The 20,671-nt window shown below is 43.8% G+C and overlaps 1 protein-coding gene, 1 long non-coding RNA gene and 1 pseudogene across 2 annotated transcripts; all 3 read left to right on the top strand.

Moving 5' to 3' along the window:
- The first annotated feature begins 986 nt into the window (after window positions 1-986).
- Window positions 987-3,198, top strand: LOC144247249 (uncharacterized). Its single transcript, XR_013340977.1, has 3 exons — window positions 987-1,411; window positions 1,912-1,998; window positions 3,114-3,198. It is a non-coding gene; the product is annotated as an uncharacterized LOC144247249 (long non-coding RNA).
- Window positions 3,199-3,264: 66 nt separating this feature from the next.
- LOC144246074 (nucleoporin NUP42 pseudogene) lies at window positions 3,265-7,113 on the top strand (annotated as a pseudogene).
- Window positions 7,114-7,518: 405 nt separating this feature from the next.
- NUP42 (nucleoporin 42) lies at window positions 7,519-14,389 on the top strand. Its single transcript, XM_077787505.1, has 7 exons — window positions 7,519-7,649; window positions 8,873-9,122; window positions 9,793-9,887; window positions 10,237-10,313; window positions 12,190-12,276; window positions 13,392-13,476; window positions 13,610-14,389. Exons 1-7 carry the CDS (start codon window positions 7,559-7,561, stop codon window positions 14,218-14,220), a joined length of 1,296 nt encoding a protein of 431 aa, XP_077643631.1. The 5' UTR covers window positions 7,519-7,558; the 3' UTR covers window positions 14,221-14,389.
- Window positions 14,390-20,671: the final 6,282 nt, after the last annotated feature.

Genomic DNA, 20,671 nt, shown 5'->3' with positions numbered 1-20,671 from the left:
GACATTGTGTGCCTCTTCCCGGTTCTGGAAAACTATACAAATGACATCTGTCCTGCTCCCATGCTAGTTTATTCATAGCTGCATCGTAGTTTCACCACCTATCTTCTAACTTGCTGATTTTTTCAGGTCTGTTTCTATGAGACTTAGTGAGTTAACTTCAAAAGTTGGTGCTTGCCTACCTCTGCCTTTCTCCTGCTGTGGATGTTTAGTCTATTTTAGTTCTGAAGTTCCTCCAGCTTCTAAGTAAATCCTGTTTTTTTCAAAGTCAATGATTCTTTGTAGACTTGCTCCTCATTTCCTTCCTCATCCTGACAACTCTGCCTGTACGGACAGGACTAGCTGCACTCATGGCCTCCATTGTGGTTCCTGCAACTTCCTTCTTTATTCAGCAGTAAGTGAAGGGCGTGTGGCTTTTTTTGTTTTCCCTTGCCTTTTCACTTCTCCTGGCCACGAAACGTGTCCCTGGTGTCTCCACTCCTTGATTCCGAGCTACTGGAATTGTGGAGGGAACTGTGTGCCCTTTAGACTGGGACAGGCTCTTTTATCTGTTTTACATCCGCTTTTAAACTCACGGCCCCCGTTGTCGCCGGGGGTGAATAGCCCCGGCCCGCCTGGGCGGCGGCAGCGCGGGGCGAACGCGCTCGTCCTTCGGCTCCGCGGGGCTGCGGCCGCCTCGGGCCGGCGCCGGGAGGGGCATCCCCGCTCCGGCAGCCCCGGGAGGGGCATCCCCGCTCCGGCAGCCCCGGGAGGAGCATCCCCGCTCCGGCAGCCCCGGGAGGAGCATCCCCGCTCCGGCAGCCCCGGCCCCCCGTGCCCGAGCGGCGGGCGGGGCGCGGGGGCTGCGGGCGGCTCCGGACCTGCCCCGCTGCCCGCCCCGGCCGGAGCTCCGGAGCGGAGCGGGCCGGCCGGGTCTCGGCTGGGGCTGTCCGCGGCAGCCTCTGGTTCTGCACTGCAGGGTTGTGCTCTGCCTGAAGGGCTACGGGATGGGCCATGGGGCCGTGGGACACCAGTCCGGGCACCTGAGCTGCCCGGAGCAGCGTGCAGCAGCCGCGCGTTGTTTCCATTCTCACCGGCTTCAGCAGCTCTGGAAGGCGAGGGATTAAACGGAGAGCCGAAGGCTGCGGTTGCCTGTCTATTCCTGCTCAAAGAGCCGGCGTTTCCCAATTCATCTGGGGAATTTGCACCTCTGGAGTTCTTTAATGAATCCTTCGTGTCTCCGAGTGTAGCTGTTTCAGGACAAGACAATGTACCAAGGCCCATGGCTTTTTAACTATGGAGGGTGGTTAGAAGTATTAATCGGTTTTCTTGGAAGTTTTTGATTTTTCCTGTCCTTGCAGGCTTTTCAGATGTCTTCTTTCAGAAGAACTGAATCTGGAGTACTATGACAGCAAAGAGTAAAACTAGAAAATGTGTAAGCAGTTTAAAAATGATGACTCATGGGGACAATCTTTGGGATAAGACTTGTTACCAATCTTCAGGTGGCAACTCTTGACTTATCTCCCAACTCCAGGAGATTATCAGAATGCCAAAATATTTTTCAATTCCTGTGCACCAAAGAGAATGCCAAAATAGCAGCAGGTCCACATGGTCTACGCTACCATCATCTTTTTGCCTGAGGTCTCTCTCAGAATATCAGATCTGATATTGCTCTTCATGTAAAGACATAAAAATTTGATATAAGGGCAACAGTAAGAGTATTTAAAGGAATCTTGTATTAATATCAAGAAATTAATCTTTTCACCTCGAAATAGAAGGAAAGCAAAATTCCTCTGTTGGATTTGTGAAGTTTCTTCTCTAATTCTAAATATTTTTCTTTGGTTCAGTTGACAGACAAATTTTATTTTTTGTTTTAATTTTTTTTAAGTCTTCCCCAATAATAAAAATATGCATTTTTCTTCTCTCTCTTTTCAGATAGATGCTGTTGAACTGTAACCACAACAGTGGGAAAACTGGCTGATTCAGTGGAAAGCTTTAAATGCATCAACAAAAGCATCTTTGGTAAGTGTTCACAAATGGCAACATGTCTCTGTGCCTGATGTTACTTTTTAATGGAGTAATTTACATAGATATTAATTATGGTTACAAAGACTTCTGAGATTTGGCAATTGTGATGTGCCACCTGGGCATATTCTATGGACTCCTGAAATCAGTTAATTCCAGATGCTATTACAAACCCCTTCAGTTAACTGAGGATAAACATGCATAGGGATGGTTCCATGTTAGCAAGGCAGCAGCTGGATCCCAGCTTTGGAATACTCTCATTGCAAGCCACGTGAAAACAACCAGAGCTGAAGTTTGGGATCTGGTTGTGTACATGACTAGGAAGAGGCCCATCCCCACCACACCATTTTTCCCATGTGCTGATGTTGACTCTACCAAGAGAGGATCAGCAGACTGGACCAGAATTCTCCTCCAGGACACCTTAGGATAAATGGAGCATGTGGACAATTGAGAGGTGGATGGGAGAGAATCCCTTTGGATAACATTTGAGGATAGAAAGAGTCATTGGTCCTGGGAAGGTGACAAACACTTGTGAATGGAGATAGTTTTTCAGAAGCAAATGCTTGAATTTCAAGCCCATATGAAAAATTGAGGGAGGCAGAGGAAACGTCTCTCTTTGAGTGCAGTCTGCATGAAGTGCAGGGAAGGTTGAGTAATGTGATCCCAGCCCTTGGTGTGTTCAGAGCCAGAGGTGGACAAGCAGGATTTGGGCTTTACCACAGGAGACAGTAACAGACAAAGATGTGCTGAGGACAGGAGCAGAGTGAGTCAAAGCTGTGCCCTAAATACAGTCACAGAGCACAGGCTAGAACTGAGGTAAGAGGTGAGAATGAGAGCTCCCAGAGGGGATCAGGTCATTGACTGACAGGCAAAAATTGATCAGTTGTAACAGATTTGCATTTCTGGAGGGTTTTACGGAGAAGGGCAGGTATGGCCTTAGAGCACTTAAAGCACTGCAAAAACAGGCAGTTGTGAGGAATGATCACTGTCCAGCATGGTCTGAGTTGGATTCAGTGGGACTGGGCAGTTCTGACTTAGTTTCAAAGAGTTACTGAGAGAGAGTTCCCTGTTTTGGAATCTAGTTTTCATGTATGTCTCTGGAATTTTTTCAGCTCTCTGCTTTCAAGACCATGGGCACTCAAGCAGCACCTGCCTTTGGAATGGAGGGACATCCAACCTCAGGCTTTGGGCTGTCAAATAAGTTCTCGTTCTAAGAGCCAAACCATTTACACGTTTTCTGTAGTTTGCTGCTGCATCCTTGAAATGCAGCATTTGTTTAGAATCCTTGGGCTAACAATTCTAATATTTTTTGTAAATTCTCTACTCGCAGGCTTTCCTGTGAGCAGCAGCAGCACCAGTGCCAGCAGTTTCTCCTTTAAAACCAGTTCCAGCCTCATCAGTTCAGCATCATCTGGGAGCAGCCCTACTGCTGATGGGAGGTCTGCTGCTGCTGCAAATCCTCCTGCATTTGGGACAACATCCTCTCCTAGTGCACCCCAATCCGTTGGCTTTGGCAGCTCGGCTGCTCCCTCCACAGTCTCCTTCTCCTTTAAAGCAGCTGCCACGGCTGGTGGCTTTGGGACTTCTGGCTTTTCAGGCTTTGGCAGTGCTCCTGCTGGGAACTCTGCAAGCACCACTCCAGCAGCCTTTGGGGCCTTTGGTGCCACCGTCCCCACTTCTGCGTCACCTTCGAGCGGTGCTTTATTTGGCCAGAGCACCGGTGCCTCCGGACATCCTGTCACCTCAGCGTCTGCTGCAGCCACCACCTCCAGCCCTGCCTCAGAGAAGTTATTCACACCCAAGAGCGAGCTGTCAGCTGAAGAGTGGCAACAGTTTGAAGCAAAGGAGTTCACAATTGGAAAGATTCCTCTTAAGCCGCCACCATTAGAACTTTTAAATGCTTTCAACCTTTTAAGTTTATTCTGAAATGTTAATTTTTATTACCTCTCTCAATTCTCTTTGCAGAAATAAATGTACAAGTCTAAACTTTTGAACATTATTTTGGGATGGACTTCTTACATCTGAAAGATGAACTGTTGAAACTAAAATGGAACATTTCATTCTATATGCTGTCCTGTGAAATTCTGTACAAAGACTCTATGAAAAATATGGTGTCAAAAGAAAGAATGTTTCAGTCAGGTATTTAGAACCTACTCTTGTATCAATGAATTGTCTCAAAATGTACGCTCTGTGGGTGTAGGATTGGCCATGAAAGCTTTTTTCCCCATTGCCCCAACAACTGGTATTGTAAATTTATTGGTGAGCCCTTACTGATAGTTGTTACTGAATGTGTGCCTTTGCTGTCTATAAAAAATCTGTTGTTTTATTCCCCAGCTTTACTGAAACTAGCTGATATGTGAGGGATGCCTCCCTAATTTTCTCCAGTCTCCTTCAGTCATTATCACAATCCTCCAATATCTGAATGATTTCATCTTTAAGTTGACCCTTCCTGTCCAGAAATGGCACATGGATTCAGGTCAAAAGGAGGGGCCATTTCAGACCCCACAACTCCTTCCTATCCTTTTGCCCTTTCTAATGCCATTCTCTTTTAATTCACATTAAAAAGGGGTTCAATATAGTCTGCATATCCCACCAACTGGGGTTATGAGTCAGCATGATAGTTTCCAAAAGCTGATTCCTTCAGGATTCTCTCATTATGAACCAACAGATAATTTCCAATTCAAAAAATCAAAAGTAGTACAAGGAACTTGTCCAGAAAAAAATGGCTGATGCTCTGCCCCCACTGCTTCTCTGTGCTCTATATTTTGAGTTGTATCCTCTTTGTCCATCTCCACTCTGCTCTTATATGGGTGTGGAAAGAAGGGAACTAACATTTGCTCATAAAACCTCATCCCCTTTTTCAACATCCACTGTAAAATAATATTAGACTGCAATGACACATTTACCCTATACTCCAATTTAAAAGTGGCCACCAGTGATGACAGTATCTCTTCTTTATTTTTAGTCACTGGATCTCCTCTAAACACATTCCCGTTTTTGGGGATGCATCCCAGACAGCTGTGAGGAGGAATTGTGGATTGGCAGGCTCTTGTCATTAAATTTAATGGACTTCAAGTTAGGCAATTCTTTTACCCTTAGGTCCAGACCTTCAGTAGTTACATGACTCCAGTCCACCTGATTGGTTACACTGATAAACATACACCATTTGAAAGAGGAACACTAGTGCACCTACCAATCCAAGAATCCTATTCCCCTTTTTGGACTTACTTGAGTCTCTCTGCGGCATTGCACCTTTTTGTTGCTCACCACCTTGATCCCGGAGAGGATTTGATGGAGTCAGTACATGCTGCAGACTTGTCGCATCCAATTCTCTGTTGCCAGTGGAAGCAAGATGGCCAGTCAAGGCTTTTGGCCATGCTGCCTGCATACCTAGAACTCTCAAATATGGATTCTACTGGGTGCAAGAAGCAGATTTGCACACAGAGTAGAGTTTTAGAATATCCTGACTAGGAATGGACCCACATGGATCATTGAAGTCCAACTCCTGGCCTTGCACAAGACCATCCCCAAGAGGCACACCATGTGCCTGAACTCTGTCAGGTTGGTGCTGTGATGATTTCCCTGAGGTGCTTTCTCCAGCACCCAGCCTCTGGATGCAGAATCTTTTTCTAATACCCAACCTAAACCTCCTCTTACACATCTTTAGGCCATTCCCTCAGGTCCTGTCACTGGTCAATGATGAGAAGAAATCAGTGCTTTTCCATCTATTCCTGAGGAGTTGTAGATTGCAACTCAGTCTCATCTTCTCTAGACTGAACAGACTAAGTGCCCTCATCTGCTCCTAATACAGCTTCCCCTCAAGGCTCTTCTTGATCTTCGTTGCCCTCGTTTGGATGCTCTCTACCAGCTTTATATCCTTCTTATACTGAGGTGCTCAAAACTGCCCCCAGGACTTGAGATGAAGCCACCCCAGTACAGAGCCAAGCAGGACAATCCCTCCCTTGCCTGGCTGGTGATGCTGTGCCTTGTGCACAGAGATCTTTGTTACGTGGCTGTTCATGTGGGTAGAGAATCCCTAAATGTAGCACCACCTCTGTGTGCCAGCCAGCCATTTTTATACACTTTAAACAGCAACAGCTCAACATCTCCAAGCTATACTGTACCTACAGTGAGAGGACTAGAGAAAATGGCCTTAACCTGAGACAGGGGTGATTCAGATTACATATTGGAAGAAACTTTTTCACTGTTAGGGTGGTCAGGCATGGGAATAGGTTTCCCAGGGAGGTGGTGGAATCACTGTTACAATATGTGGTACAATTTTCCTAAGAAAGGATGTTGTTTAATGCTTGATCTTTATCTATTTTCAAGCCTAATGAACAAGAAGGGAGATTTAATCCCTGAAATAGATAGCAGCTGGCATGCTGTAAATGATGCTCATATGGTAGAAAAACAAACTACTTGTAGACAGAATTGCCTTGTTAGGGTTCAGGGCTGGACATACTTCACTGATCTCAGACCTGGGTGAGGTTAACAAAGCTTGGGAAGAAGGATGTATCACTGATTGTGGACACCAAGAATGCAGAATTTACATGCCACAAGAATATTTGTCAGAATCCCCAAGATAAGGAAGAAAATAATAAAAACAACTCAGCAACTGTGCCTGATCTCAGACCTGGGTGAGGTTAACAAAGCTTGGGAAGAAGGATGTATCGCTGATTGTGGACACCAATAATACAGAATTTCCACGCCACAAGAATATTTTTCAGAATCCCCAAGATAAGGAAGAAAATAATAAAAACAACTCAGCAACTGTGCTGACACCAGATCTGACTGGGTAAAAGATAATTCCAGCAGGGGGATCTGCAACCACCAGCTCATGGACCACCAACCCAAGAAACCCATGGGCCCACAAGGAGAGAGACTGAGAATGTGGACTAATTGGCATGAGAACTGAGAGAATAATTAACTAATAGAAGCTAGAATATGAATTAGTAAGAGAGCTATGTAACTTGTAGGCAAGGAATGCTAATTCCTTTGTTTGCTAAAATGTATAAATAGCAAAAGGTTTTGATAGCCGGTGTGCTTGATTTGTGGAATGCCATCTAGCACTGGGCTTGTGCAACTGAAATAGAGAGTCTTTCAAATGTGTAATTATTGGTATATCATTGGGTAATGAATGCAATTTTTGCAAACATCACCATCCCTGGGGGTATTAAGAGGCACCTGGATCTGCTGGGTGATGTGGTTTAGTGGATTACAGTGACAGGGATAGGTTGGACTGGATGATTCTAAAGGTCTCTTCCGCCCCTGATGATTCTGTAGGCACGGGCTATACATCCCTTAGTCTCCCCGTAAGGACACAGCACAGGAACGCTTTACCGCGCGGGCTGCGGGGAGAAGAGCCTCTGTGCGAGAGGGGCGGCTGTTTTACAGCGTCCGTGGCTGCCGCTTTGCGCAGCACGACCCAAACCCGAGCTTGGCTTTACCGGCGCCCGTTGCTGCGCCACCCCCGGGCGCCCGTGCCGGGCTATCCCCGCCTCCCTGCGGGCCGGCCCCGCCCGCGCACGGCCGCGCGTCAGAGGAGCGCCGGGCGGCCATGGGCGTCTGCCAGTTCTTCCTGCGGGGCTGCTGCCGCTTCGGGGAGCGCTGCTGGAACCAGCACCCCCGCGGGCCGCCCCCCGCGCACGGTACCGCCGCGCCGGCCGGCAGGGCGGCCCGGCCCTGGGCCGCCGCCGGAGCGCAGCGCGCCGGGCGCGCTCGGCCGCGCTGTCTGACCGGGCCGCTGCGGGCTGGGGGTGTTTAGGCTGAGGAAAAGGAGGCTTGGGGGCGGCTTATCGCTCTCTGCAAGTGTCTGAACGGGGGCTGTAGCCGGGGGGAGGGAGGTCGGGCTCTTCTGCCAGGCAACCAGGCCTTAAGCTGCACCACGGGAGGTTCGGGTTGGGCGTTCACACAAAGAGACACGAAATATTGGAATGGACTGCCCAGGGAGGTGGTGGAGTTGCTGTTCCTGGAGGTGGTTAAGGAAAGACTGCATGCCGTGGTCTAGTTGACAAGGTGCTGTTTGGTCATAGGTTGAACTCGATGGTCTCAGAGCTCTTTTCCAACTTAACTGATCTTGTGATTCTGTGACCGCGGGATGTGCCGCAAGGCAGTGGGAAAACAGCTTGGAAAACTCTGTTCTTATGAGCAGTGAGCAAGTTTCCAGCAGCTGTATGTTCACCCAGTGACGGCTGTTTCCATTCTCGTCTGCTCTGGGTGTGTGGGGGCTTTGGGAAGGAAAGGGGCATGCATGACAGAGAGCTGGGGGCTGCAGTGATGGCACGGCACGAACTCACTGCAGCCACTTGTCCTTATTCCTGCTGGAAGGAGGGTCGGGGTTTGCCTGTAACAACACGCACAGGTGTGTCCGGGGTCTCAAAATGAAACTCGGGAGCTCCCTGTGCTGGAGCAGAGCCCCTGTTGTAGCTATGGAGACAGGAGCCCCTAACATAAACTTATGGTGTGTTCAATTTAATTTTTTTCTGCTGGGGTAGCTACTTCATCAAACAACCTAAGCAAAACTGAGTCAGTGTCTTTCTGCAGTGCCACAAGTTGTTGGCACGATGAGGTAGCTGAAGGCATCTCTGCTCATTAAGGCACAGGGGAGATTGAACTAGATGACTTTTAATGGTGCCTTCCAACCCAAACTGTTCCATTTGAGAAGTAGGACTTGAGAACTACCCTGGGCAACTCAGTAGTTAAGCTGACTTAATAATGAGTTTTTATTAGGAAAAAACTACACTTTAATTTCAAACTTTTTATTGTCACTGTAAGACTAGTTATACTTCCAGTTTTTGTTGATGTTGATTCATATCTTAATGATTAAAATGTTAAAATGTTTGCTTTTTTGTTTGTTTGTTTTAATTGGAAGTTTCTAGTGGAAGAGGAGGAGGATGGGGTACCTCTAACCAGAGATACAGTAATGTTATCCAGCCATCTTCGTTCAAGTCGGATACGTGGGGTGGCAGCAGAGATCATGGAAGAGGATTCTTTGGTTCCTCTGACTTTGGATCGTCAGGCGGCAGCAGCAGAAACGCAGACTTTTCACAGAACAGGTTCTCTGCCTTAGCCAACAGTCAAAGTGTTGCTGATGGCTCTAAAGATGAAGAGGAGAGACTTATGTAAGTTACAGTCCTCTCTTACTGGAAGCATTTAGAATGAGCAGATTGAAAGCTTACTGACTATCTAGAGATAATGCAGGGGACAGGATTGTGAGGAGAAAGCTGGGACACGGGAAGAAGCAGAGAAGACTTGGTTCTCTGGAATGATGCTGGCATGGGGAGGAAGTGATCTTTGTTTGGGACCTGGGTTGGGCAGATAGGCAACTGTGATATTAGTAAGATGGTATTAAAGTTGTGATCAGGAGGATAAGGAAGGAAACAGATTTCAGTGCTTAATAATAAGAAATCCCTTAATAATAAGAGCCCTTTAAGAAATTGAATTATTTTACTTGTTGTTTTGTCACTTAAGACAACGAATCTTTCTGCCAACAGCAAAACTATTGGTTTCACAGAGGTGTATGTTACAGTCAGTTACAAGTGGCCAGAACCTGCAGGGCAGATACTGAAAAGCTGCAGTGTGATTTCCTAAAGAAGCAAGGTTTTAGAAATATTATCTATTACTCTTTTTAAGATTACATTAAGAAAACACTTGGTTTTCATGATAGCAGGTTTTTGACTCTGAATTTAAATTCAAACCAATTGTTTGAATTGGTTGTTACTGGCATTTTTGATTTGACCATGCAATTTCATGTGATTTTTCACAATTTCATCTGTGATTTTGTTTTGTTAGTGAATGTGTAGTGAAAGACATGGAAATATGGGAATCTTCTGGACAATGGATATTTTCATGTTACTCACCAATGAAAGAAAAACCAAATGTCTCAGGTAGGTAATGTTTTCAGTGCTGTGTATTGCTGCTGTTTAGGATGTTTCTGTGACTTGCCATATTGTTGTACCTCTGAGCAACCATTTACAAGGTGATGATTTGCCTTGTGATACAACAGAAAGTAATACTAGTTGATGGCAGATTCAGCTTGGACATTCACACCTCTGTTACTCTGTAATGAATCTTCTTTTTGTCTGTAACTCTCTTTTTTTAACTTTTTAAACTTTTTTTAACTGTAACTGTCTTAAGAGAGACCATGTATCGAGGTCCATGTCTTCATAAGAGTTGAGGGCAGCTGGAGGAATCAATCTGTTTTCTTGGAGGTTTTTGACTATTCCTGTCTGGCAGGCTTTTCAGATGTCTCACCAGAAGAGCTGCGTCTGGAGTATTATGACAGCAGAGCAAACAATATAATTGGGAATTATGTAAGTATTTTAAAAATGTTGGCTGGTGTGGACACTCTTGGGGCAAGACTTGTTACTGTTCTTCAGGTGGCAACTCTTGATTGATTTACCTCCCAACTCTAGAAAATTATCAGAATGCCAAAATATTTTTCAATTCCTGTGCATCAAAGTGAATGCAAAAATAGCTGCTAGACATTCCTTGACTTAATCTTGTCCCTGCTCCTGTGTGTTATTTGTAGAAGTTACTTGAGTCCTGTCTCAGAAGTTTAATACCTTATACACTATTAGTCAGTTTGATTGTTATAGGTGGTTATTTGGTGCTTTAAATAGAAATTGGCCTTGTTCTTTTACATACCTTTGTTGTAGGGAATTAATGATGAAAATAGCAAATACTACTTTTCTAGAGACAGATATGTATATACTCATTTGGAAGTAAGACATATGTTTTTATATAAAACATCTCTCAGTGTGTATATATATCATTCCTTCCTTGAAGTCCTGTCAATACCAAGAAGCTAACAGAGTTTAGTGTTGTGCCAGGAAAGAAATTAGGCTGTTGGATAGATGCAAGTACAAATTAATTCAAACTACATTGCACTCTTTCCTCTTCTTGGTTCTGTGTTACAGAAGGAATTGCTCTTGTCACCACTCTTGCTTCATATGTTCAGATTTACCAGAATTGCATTTTTAGAGATGGGAGACACATAATATTTTTTTAAACTTCAATTAAAATAATAAACCAAAATAATAATAAATAATACACAATATGCTCTACATGGCTATTTAAATAAATAAATAAGTTGTGATCTTATCAAAGCATGAAATGCAAGCTTTCCTAACTCTCACTGTTGGTAACTGTATGATACAGTACATGATGGTAACTGTATGATACAGTTCTCTTACGAGATGTTTAAGTACAGCTTGTCTTTTCCATGTTTCTATTCTTAAACCGGGTCAAAATCTGAATTTTCCAGTTTGTTGGATAGGAGCAGATACCAAGCAACATGATCTTCCAGCATGTGATTAGACACAAAAGAATTATTGATGTTTGTGATGCAAGATTCTTTTGAAAAATTAAGGAATTTGTCTACAAAAAGATTAATCATTCAATTTTTGCAGGCATTTGTGACACTTGGTGTTTTACTTGTTTAAGTTTTAGGGAAAATTCAATTAGGCCAGACATCAAATGTGTTGCTTAACTTAAGTATAAATGTAGGAAATTCAGGTTTGAAATTCCTGAAAGGTTGTTTGAAGACTTTTTTAGGATTTTGCTTAATACAAAATCACAGTTATCAAGACACAGATACTATTCATTGCTGCACTGTTCTGTGCAGTTATAAATTAATCACATTTAAGAGGGTTGATTTAAATTAAGGAAGTTAATTACATCAATAGTAACTATTTTAGGATAATACAATTGAATTGTTATGAATTACAGTGTTTTGAAAGTGGGTATTTTTTCTGAAAATGTGGAAGAAGCTAAGGTAAATCTTAGGACTTCAGCTTAGTGAGTGAGTGCATAAGTGGAAAGGCCAGATTGAAGAGTCTGTTCTCATACATTTAAAACTTATATATCTTGTTTTGTGTAATTTTTTCCTCAAGCATCTAATTCAGAAAAAAATAGAATTTGGATTTTAAAAGACCCAGAAGTTGTTTGAATGTTACTCTGAGGTAAAGGGGTTGATTTAAGGACAATAGTCAGAGAGTTTAAAGGAATTTTCTGTTAAAAACAAAGACATCAGTGCCTCACGTTGAAGTTTCAGGAAAGAAAATATCTTATTGGGTTGATGAAATTTCTTTTCTAATTCAAAATATTTTTTTCAATTCAGTTGCCAGATGACATATTTGTATTTAATTCTTCAGTAATAAAAACATGGGTTTTTTTACCCCTTTTCAGATAGATGCTGTCCAAAAGTTAGCATTACAATGGAAAAATCGGCTACTTCAGTTGAAAGCTTTAAATGCATCAACAAAAGCATCTTTGGTAAGTGTTCACAAATGGCAACATGTCTCTGTGCCTGATGTTACTTTTTAATGGAGTAATTTACATAGATATTAATTATGGTTACAAAGACTTCTGAGATGTGGCAATTTTGATGTGCCACCTGGGCATATTCTATGGACTCCTGAAATCAGTTAATTCCAGGTGCTATTACAAACCCCTTCAGTTAACTGAGGATAAACATGCATAGGGATGGTTCCATGTTAGCAAGGCAGCAGCTGGATCCCAGCTTTGGAATACTCTCATTGCAGGCCACGTGAAAACAACCAGAGCTGAAGTTTGGGATCTGGTTGTGTACATGACTAGGAAGAGGCCCATCCCCACCACACCATTTTTCCCATGTGCTGATGTTGACTCTACCAAGAGAGGATCAGCAGACTGGACCAGAATTCTCCTCCAGGACACCTTAGGATAAATGGAGCATGTGGACAATTGAGAGGTGGATGGGAGAGAATCCCTTTGGATAACATTTGAGGATAGAAAGAGTCATTGGTCCTGGGAAGGTGACAAACACTTGTGAATGGAGATAGTTTTTCAGAAGCAAAGGCTTGAGTTCAAGCCCATATGAAAAAAATGAGGGAGGCAGAGGAAACGTCTCTCTTTGAGTGCAGTCTGCATGAAGTGCAGGGAAGGTTGAGTAATGTGATCCCAGCCCTTGGTGTGTTCAGAGCCAGAGGTGGACAAGCAGGATTTGGGCTTTACCACAGGAGACAGTAACAGACAAAGATGTGCTGAGGACAGCTGTGAGAGTGAGAAAAGCTGTGCCCTAAATACAGTCACAGAGCACAGGCTAGAACTGAGGTAAGAGGTGAGAATGAGAGCTCCCAGAGGGGATCAGGTCATTGACTGACAGGCAAAAATTGATCAGTTGTAACAGATTTGCATTTCTGGAGGGTTTTACGGAGAAGGGCAGGTATGGCCTTAGAGCACTTAAAGCACTGCAAAAACAGGCAGTTGTGAGGAATGATCACTGTCCAGCATGGTCTGAGTTGGATTCAGTGGGACTGGGCACCTCTGACTTAGTTTCAAAGAGTTACTGAGAGAGAGTTCCCTGTTTTGGAATCTAGTTTTCATGTATGTCTCTGGAATTTTTTCAGCTCTCTGCTTTCAAGACCATGGGCACTCAAGCAGCACCTGCCTTTGGAATGGGAGGACAGTCAACCTCAGGCTTTGGGCTGTCAAGTAAGTTCTCGTTCTAAGAGCCAAACCATTTACACGTTTTCTGTAGTTTGCTGCTGCATCCTTGAAATGCAGCATTTGTTTAGAATCCTTGGGCTAACAATTCTAATATTTTTTGTAAATTCTCTACTCGCAGGCTTTCCTGTGAGCAGCAGCAGCACCAGTGCCAGCAGTTTCTCCTTTAAAACCAGTTCCAGCCTCATCAGTTCAGCATCATCTGGGAGCAGCCCTGCTGCTGATGGGAGGTCTGCTGCTGCTGCAAATCCTCCTGCATTTGGGACAACATCCTCTCCTAGTGCACCCCAATCCGTTGGCTTTGGCAGCCCGGCCGCTCCCTCCGCAGCCTCCTTCTCCTTTAAAGCAGCTGCCACAGCTGGTGGCTTTGGGACTTCTGGCTTTTCAGGCTTTGGCAGTGCTCCTGCTGGGAACTCTGCAAGCACCACTCCAGCAGCCTTTGGGGCCTTTGGTGCCACCGTCCCCACTTCTGCGTCACCTTCGAGCGGTGCTTTATTTGGCCAGAGCACCGGTGCCTCCGGACATCCTGTCACCTCAGCGTCTGCTGCAGCCACCACCTCCAGCCCTGCCTCAGAGAAGTTATTCACACCCAAGAGCGAGCTGTCAGCTGAAGAGTGGCAACAGTTTGAAGCAAAGGAGTTCACAATTGGAAAGATTCCTCTTAAGCCGCCACCATTAGAACTTTTAAATGCTTTCGACCTTTTAAGTTTATTCAGAAGTAACATGTTTTAAAATTAAATAAAATGCTACTTGTAACTTCTGTTTTATCTCTCATGTCTCCTGCAGGAATAAAATTACAAGTGTAAACATGTTTATATTGTATTTTATAATTTCTTGATTTGGGACAGACTTTCTACATTTGAGAAATGAACAGTTGAAAATAAAGTGGAACATTTCCTTCTGTTTGTTGTCCTGTGAAATTCTGGGCTAACACTGTTTATAAAAAGGTTGTGTCAAAAGAAATAGTGCTTCAGTCAAGTGTTCACATCCTTCTGTGAATGGAACCCTAGAAAGGAACATAGAGTGGAAGTGCATGTGGAGTACAAGGCAGTTGGGCAGCCTTTCCTTATGTCTCTTTGAAGGTTTGTGTAGTGTTGGAGGACTGTGTTCAGAGAGAGGGATGGCTCCTGTGTGGTCTGTGCCACACTACACCCTTCTGTCCCCTGGAAGCCAGTTCCTGTGCCAGTTGAGACAGCTCAGCTGTTGCTAGTAATTTTGCCTGAGGTCACCAAGCCTGCAGGAACATCACATACAGCCCTGAAAGCAATCATCCTGCAGAAGGAACTTGTGGGTTATTTTGGTGCCTCTTAGGTGAAACTTTGCAAGCAATAGCAAAGCTGCCTTTCTGTGAAGGACGGCATTTTGTTGTCAGGTTCTCAAAACTTGATGGGTGGATATACTAATGTTACTTCTCCCGAAGTTGTGATGTTAAGGGACCAGTTTTGTTGCCAGGACACTCTAAAGCAGGAGTCAGGAGTCTTCCAGAGGATGTTCTAGACTCAGGGAAGGAGAACATTTGCTCTTGACCAGGGCCCTCCCCTTAGTAGTCTATAATTGCCAAATCTCATCCTTAAGAGGAAAGCAAAAGGTTACTTCAGTATACACATAACTAAATCAGTGGTTTTTTTAACACTTGTAGATAATGTTTCAGTTCTCAGCACGTACCTCATGGTCCCTATATAAAACTTCCCCTGTGTCCTGTAGCTGACCACAGGTCCAGCAGAGACTGGCTTGCTAAAACATTGGGAATGACTGGAACAACATTAGAATGGTAGGCTGGGGGTAGACACTCTGCAGCCTTCATGGAGAGCCGCGCTCCTCAGTGTGTGCTCAGTGCAGATGTAGCAGGAGCTTGCAGGTGTTACATATCTCAGCAGCCTTTTGCTGCTAAACTGCTCTAGGAGCTTCCCAGGCTTAAGAGTGAGCATGTGCTGTTTTAAATGGAAGTATTTTGCTTTAAAAAAACCCCAAAACTGTAAGGCCATAAAAATCTGGATATTTTCCTGCACACACCTAAATAGTATTGGCTGGATGTTCTTAAACATCCTTCTAACACATGGAGATGTAGAGGAAGAAGGGAATTTTTAAGTATTAGGTCACATTGCCATTAATAAACAAAGATTAGGGGAAGCATTCCTAATTCCGATAGCAAAAAAAAAAAGTTTGAACAAATGTGGTTTTTAAAATCATCTCCTCACCCTTAATTTTTTTTTTTTTTAATTACTGTTACAGAGGTACTAGAATGTGGTGTTTTCACAAATGGGCTTCTGAAAAGATGGCAGGGAGGAGTGTGGTTGACTTACCTTGCAAAAGGCAAGCTGGGTGTTTGGCTGCAGAAGTAGGGGTAAGGATAGGACAGAAGAGAAGGGAATAATATTACTCTAGGGGGCTCACTAAACTGCAGAAAATAGGCAACAATCTATTAGACCAAAGAAATCTATCCCAGTATTTGCTCATATTTGCTCTGTGGTTTTTGGGGTTTTTTTCCTGTTTGTCCTTTTCTGCTTTTGGTATACTTTATCTCGAAGTTGGTTGCAAGCACAAAGGAGGCTAAATAGTACCTTCTATTAGCTACAATTCTTTCATTTTTTAACTTCTCCTTTTTGCAACTATTTTTGTTTGTTTGGTATACGGCTGCTCCCCAGAAAGTGATAATATTGTGGTCTGGCATATAAAAACATATATAGGGTGGCAGCAAACTCACCGATGTCACTTATTCTATTTTGATTTAGAACAGAAAACATGAGGTGAATGTCCAAGCAAAGATGTGTAATGTCCTGATTAGCTGAAAATCTTGGTCTGTGAAATAGGCTGGAACATTCAAGCTCCATGTGATATTTTTATGTACTTCCCTTACTTTGAAATAACAGGATTTATGAGTCACTGAAATTCCTGCAGTGTGGTGCAAACAACTAATTTGAAGAATGAAGTTTTGGTTTTCAAGATATCCTGGATTAATCCCCAGACAGCATCACTCGAGGCTGGCTGTATACAGGAGAAAAACTCTCCACTGCCCCAGCTGAGGAATCAACCCGGCATCTAACAAATGGAATTTTCTCTGCCCTTTTTCCTCACATACTAACAGCATTGGCAGATCTCAAAATGTGATTTAGCAGCTGAGAAGGGATAAAAAGAAACCCGTGAACCTGAGAAAGCATTACAGTTAGGTGTTAAAAATTAAACAGCACAGTACCCCCATGATCTGTAGTTTCACAGTGTGCAGCAGCAAGTGGCATGGTAGCCTTACCCTGAATGAAGGAAGATGGACTGCAAATAATCAGCTGACTGGATTTCAGCCTCAGAGAACAAGCTAAGGGCATCCACAACAATAAATTAACAACAACCAGAAGGCTAAGGAGAGAAAGAAGAGCTTTCATAAATGTGCCTGGGGAGGGAAAGGAATATGAAAAGCCTATTAATACAGGAACACTGAATTGAGATTGATAAGACTGAAATGGTGGAAATCTATTTAAAAAGTACTCAGAATGAGGGATGGTTGAAAATCAATAAGGATGTCATGCAGGAACTGATGAAAAAACAAGTAAGAAAATATTTGTGAAATGTGAGCTTACTGCAGCATAGTGGGAGTCCAGATGATTTGCTGTACAGGTCAGTAAGGGAATCAGATAATGGACTTGCTACAGTTTTGGTAAGTGATATCATTCAGATAAGTGGCAGAACACCAGGGATTTGCTAGCAGACCAAGGAAAAAACATATCTCAGTGAGCAAAGGTACTTAATTTGTTGACAGTTACAAATAATTTGAGGAGATTGTGGCTTTTACTAAGGCATTTGATACAAGCATTTAGGAGCTATCAGAGGTTTATGTAACCATGATTAGGGTTAGTGATTAATCAGAATCATCTATGGGTGAATGCTTTTGTTTCTAATCCACCTCCCATGTCCTAATGTAGGAGATAGAGGTTTACCTGGGCAACAGTGGAAGAAAAACCACAAATTCTATTTAGACAATTTATCTAAATTGATATCAATTTAAGTAGCTATCTAATTATATTTGACCCAATAATGTAAGCTGAAGGAAAAGTCTGGACTACTAGTGTTCAGGGAGTGGGAGCAAACTGTGGAGTAGAAAGGTGCTGACAGTAAGTGAGATCTGAAGCCATGCTGGTTCAGATCAGGAAAATGTAGTTTGAGCTGTAGGAATCTCCTATAGCTACAGTAATGCTGTGCTTAGCTCTGAGCCTGCAACTGGCAGAGAGCTGCAAGATGAGTAGAAGGAAATTCAGAGTGGAAGTAAAGCCATTGGAAATGAGAATTCAGGAGGGAACTTGAGAGCTGAATATTTACTGCATGGTGAAAGCAGAGGCTGTGACATGCAATGACTGTCTTTTTGAAAGGGTACCCTCTCAGGAAGGAGGAAAAAGGACTTTTCTGGTAAAAGAATACTGCACTACTTTCACAGATTTATCTCAGACAGGAAGTTTTTCCCACCTGGAAAAGTCCTGTTCTACACCTCTGTTAAGATCTGGCCAAGACAAAATCAAAACACAAGAACCAAGTTCCTGCTTGTCAGGACTAACAGCACATGTCCTCAGTGATGCAGCAGTCAGCATATGTAGATTTGATCTCTTCCCAAAACACACCAGTACTTTCACAGAGAGTGACAGGATTGCAACACGGAGCATTTGGGGCAGGGAGCTGTATGTGCCTGCCACCTCTCCTGGGAATGTTTCAGGGTGCTGGCCATAAAGAGGCAACCTGTCTCCACTGAGTTTAAAGAGGCAGATAACTCTCTAACCCTGGGAATGAATGAGCCTCTTGGTCTTGAAACTTACACTTGCCTTGAAACTCTCACTTGCAATTGCCTGCCTCTCATGTAAAGAATAACTAAGTAAAGAACCACAGTTGTTCTTAGCAGCTCAGCCTTAGGCAATATGCTTATTTAATCTCCAACACCCTTAATTAATCTCCAAATTTTCAGTATCATGCAGCAGACTCTTTGGTGGGACTTACTCTCTTGCAAAAAAAAACAAACCAGATCTTAAAATGGAGGGAAGAAGAGCAAGAAGAACAAGATTTAAATGTCAGTAGGCTGATACACATTTTTGTTCAGGTACATGGATTGCTTTGTCTTTCCTCCACAGCCAGTAGGATTTGTTATTACCATATACATGAGGGACATAAGAAACAAGTTTTATGCCTTTCCCCTTCCAGCAAGCAGGTCTGTTACATTGCTAATTGCATGGTAGTCATCAGAAATGCAGTCTGGTGGTTTTAAAGTACCTGCAGCAATTATCCTGTTCCACCTGAAATTCCAAATATCCTGTTCCACCTGAATTTCTATTTTGTTGTGGCAGGGGGTTCTTAACAAACTAAATGCATTCTGGTGAACATCAAGGAAGGCTTCTGTTCTTCAATGGAGCCTATCTTTGCAAGTCACATGAAATATTCCCTTTGCATATGCCCTACAAACTAACTAGATTAGTTCTAATTATACTAAATAAGCCAACCCTCCTGTGTGAATCAAACAAGCAACATTTGCATATGTGCGTGTAAAACCATGTCACATCACATTTAAGAGAAGACGGAGGTACAGTTTTGATCTCTGATAGCTTTTCTGTCAGAGAAAATTCTACCCAATGCTGTGGTGGTTTTCTGATGAGCATCTGTGCATCTCTGGCTTGTGATGCAAGTCAGTATTGAAGCACTCTTTATAGGCACATAAGATTTTGGTATTGCAGTTTACTTCTGCAAGTATGGCTTCTCTTCAAGTATTTGCAATGATGAAATAGAACAAAAATAATATAAAACTGAAATAAAAGTTTATAACCATGGGTTACATTAAAAAAAAAAAAGGCTGGTATCACTTACTGTTGCTGTATGATAAAAGGACAATAGATGAGGTGGAGAAGAACCTTCTGTATTCAGGATACACAAACTCTCTGGGGCAAAAGAGATTCAGCATTCTCCCACAGCCTTATTCAGGAGCTCCCATGGGCTGAGGGCGAGGCAGGCCCTTGCAGAGTGAAGTACTGCTTGAACTTCACCCCAGAATCTTGGCAGAGCCTAAAAGAGAGCCTCAGCCTGCAGGCAGATCTGCCTGACTGCAGATAAGGCCTCCTCAAATTTTACTGCAGATCCTTCTGCCTGGAGTCTGCTTCAGCCATCTCTGTCTCTATCTAACCTACCTGACTTGCTGGAGACTGATTCTTTACTCCCTGCCCTGTGTGTGTCCCACTCCTCCTGCATACAAGGTCCCCTGCATTTCCCTATATGGACTGGGACTTCCTCAGCCTCCCTGTGCAGGTGCTGCTGAGGGAAATGGCCATCAGGAACCCCTCCTCTCCAGAAGTCTCTGCTCCTGCCTGAAGCCCGTGTGGGAGCTCACATGACACTGGGACACTGCTCATGACCTGAGACACCTCCAAGCCAGCCCGAGCACACAGGCAGAGCTGGACATCTCAGCAGGTGCTGATGCAGCTCCAGCATGTCCTGTCTTTCCAGCTGGTGCTGTTTCAAGGTTCTGTCCCATCAGTGCCCTTTGCTCACACGCTGAAACTCCTTATCACATGGCATTTCTAGCAAAATGATTCCCACTTAGCCTTTGATCATGCTCTATAACCACTGGTCAGCTCCTCCTGCCTGGTCTTCCCTGACAGCTGCCTCTGCCTGGCTTCTCAGGAGTAGTACATCTAGAAACTCTGGGGTGCTAAAGCTCCTCCCTGACCCTGACAGGAGAGTGCTTCTTCTTCTCCAGGCACTTTTCTGAAACACATCTAAAGGTTTCTTTTCTGCCAAAGAACACTGATACAGTGATGTACCTTCCTTCTGGCTTGTGTTCCAGTCCCCCACCCCTTCAGTGCACTGGGGACAGAGGAGGCACCACATTTTGTCATCCATCAGGTGTACAACCCAGGAAAGGAGGAGCCACCTCTGAGCCTCCACACAGGACTGACTGTAGTCTGTCTGCAAACAGTTGCTTAATTGTTTGTGTCTGATAACAATCAAATTAACTTTCTCCTATTTTTCCCTTCTGAGCATCGCTGTACAGAAGATGAGGAAAAGACGGGAGAGAAAGGGCACAAAATACTCAGGCAAGTTTGCTGAAATTCATTATACTGTCAGGGGAAAAATCCCAGCCACCCTAACTTTGGGTTATATGGTGGCACACAAGGCCATCCTCTTTTTCATAGCAAAGCTTCTGAGCAGCACCTATCGAAGA

The sequence above is a fragment of the Lonchura striata genome, chromosome 1, assembly GCF_046129695.1.
Source record: "Lonchura striata isolate bLonStr1 chromosome 1, bLonStr1.mat, whole genome shotgun sequence".
Classification (NCBI taxonomy): domain Eukaryota; kingdom Metazoa; phylum Chordata; class Aves; order Passeriformes; family Estrildidae; genus Lonchura; species Lonchura striata.
This window is presented reverse-complemented; position numbering and strand designations above follow the sequence as displayed.

What these genes read in the sequence shown, in the direction of transcription:
- NUP42 (XM_077787505.1), top strand. Translation starts at nt 7,559, where the DNA reads ATGGGCGTCTGCCAGTTCTTCCTGCGGGGCTGCTGCCGCTTCGGGGAG. An exon ending in GATGAAGAGGAGAGACTTAT is followed by an intron (nt 9,123 to 9,792) that starts GTAAGTTACAGT and finishes TTGTTTTGTTAG; the next exon opens with TGAATGTGTAGTGAAAGACA. An exon ending in ACAATATAATTGGGAATTAT is followed by an intron (nt 10,314 to 12,189) that starts GTAAGTATTTTA and finishes ACCCCTTTTCAG; the next exon opens with ATAGATGCTGTCCAAAAGTT.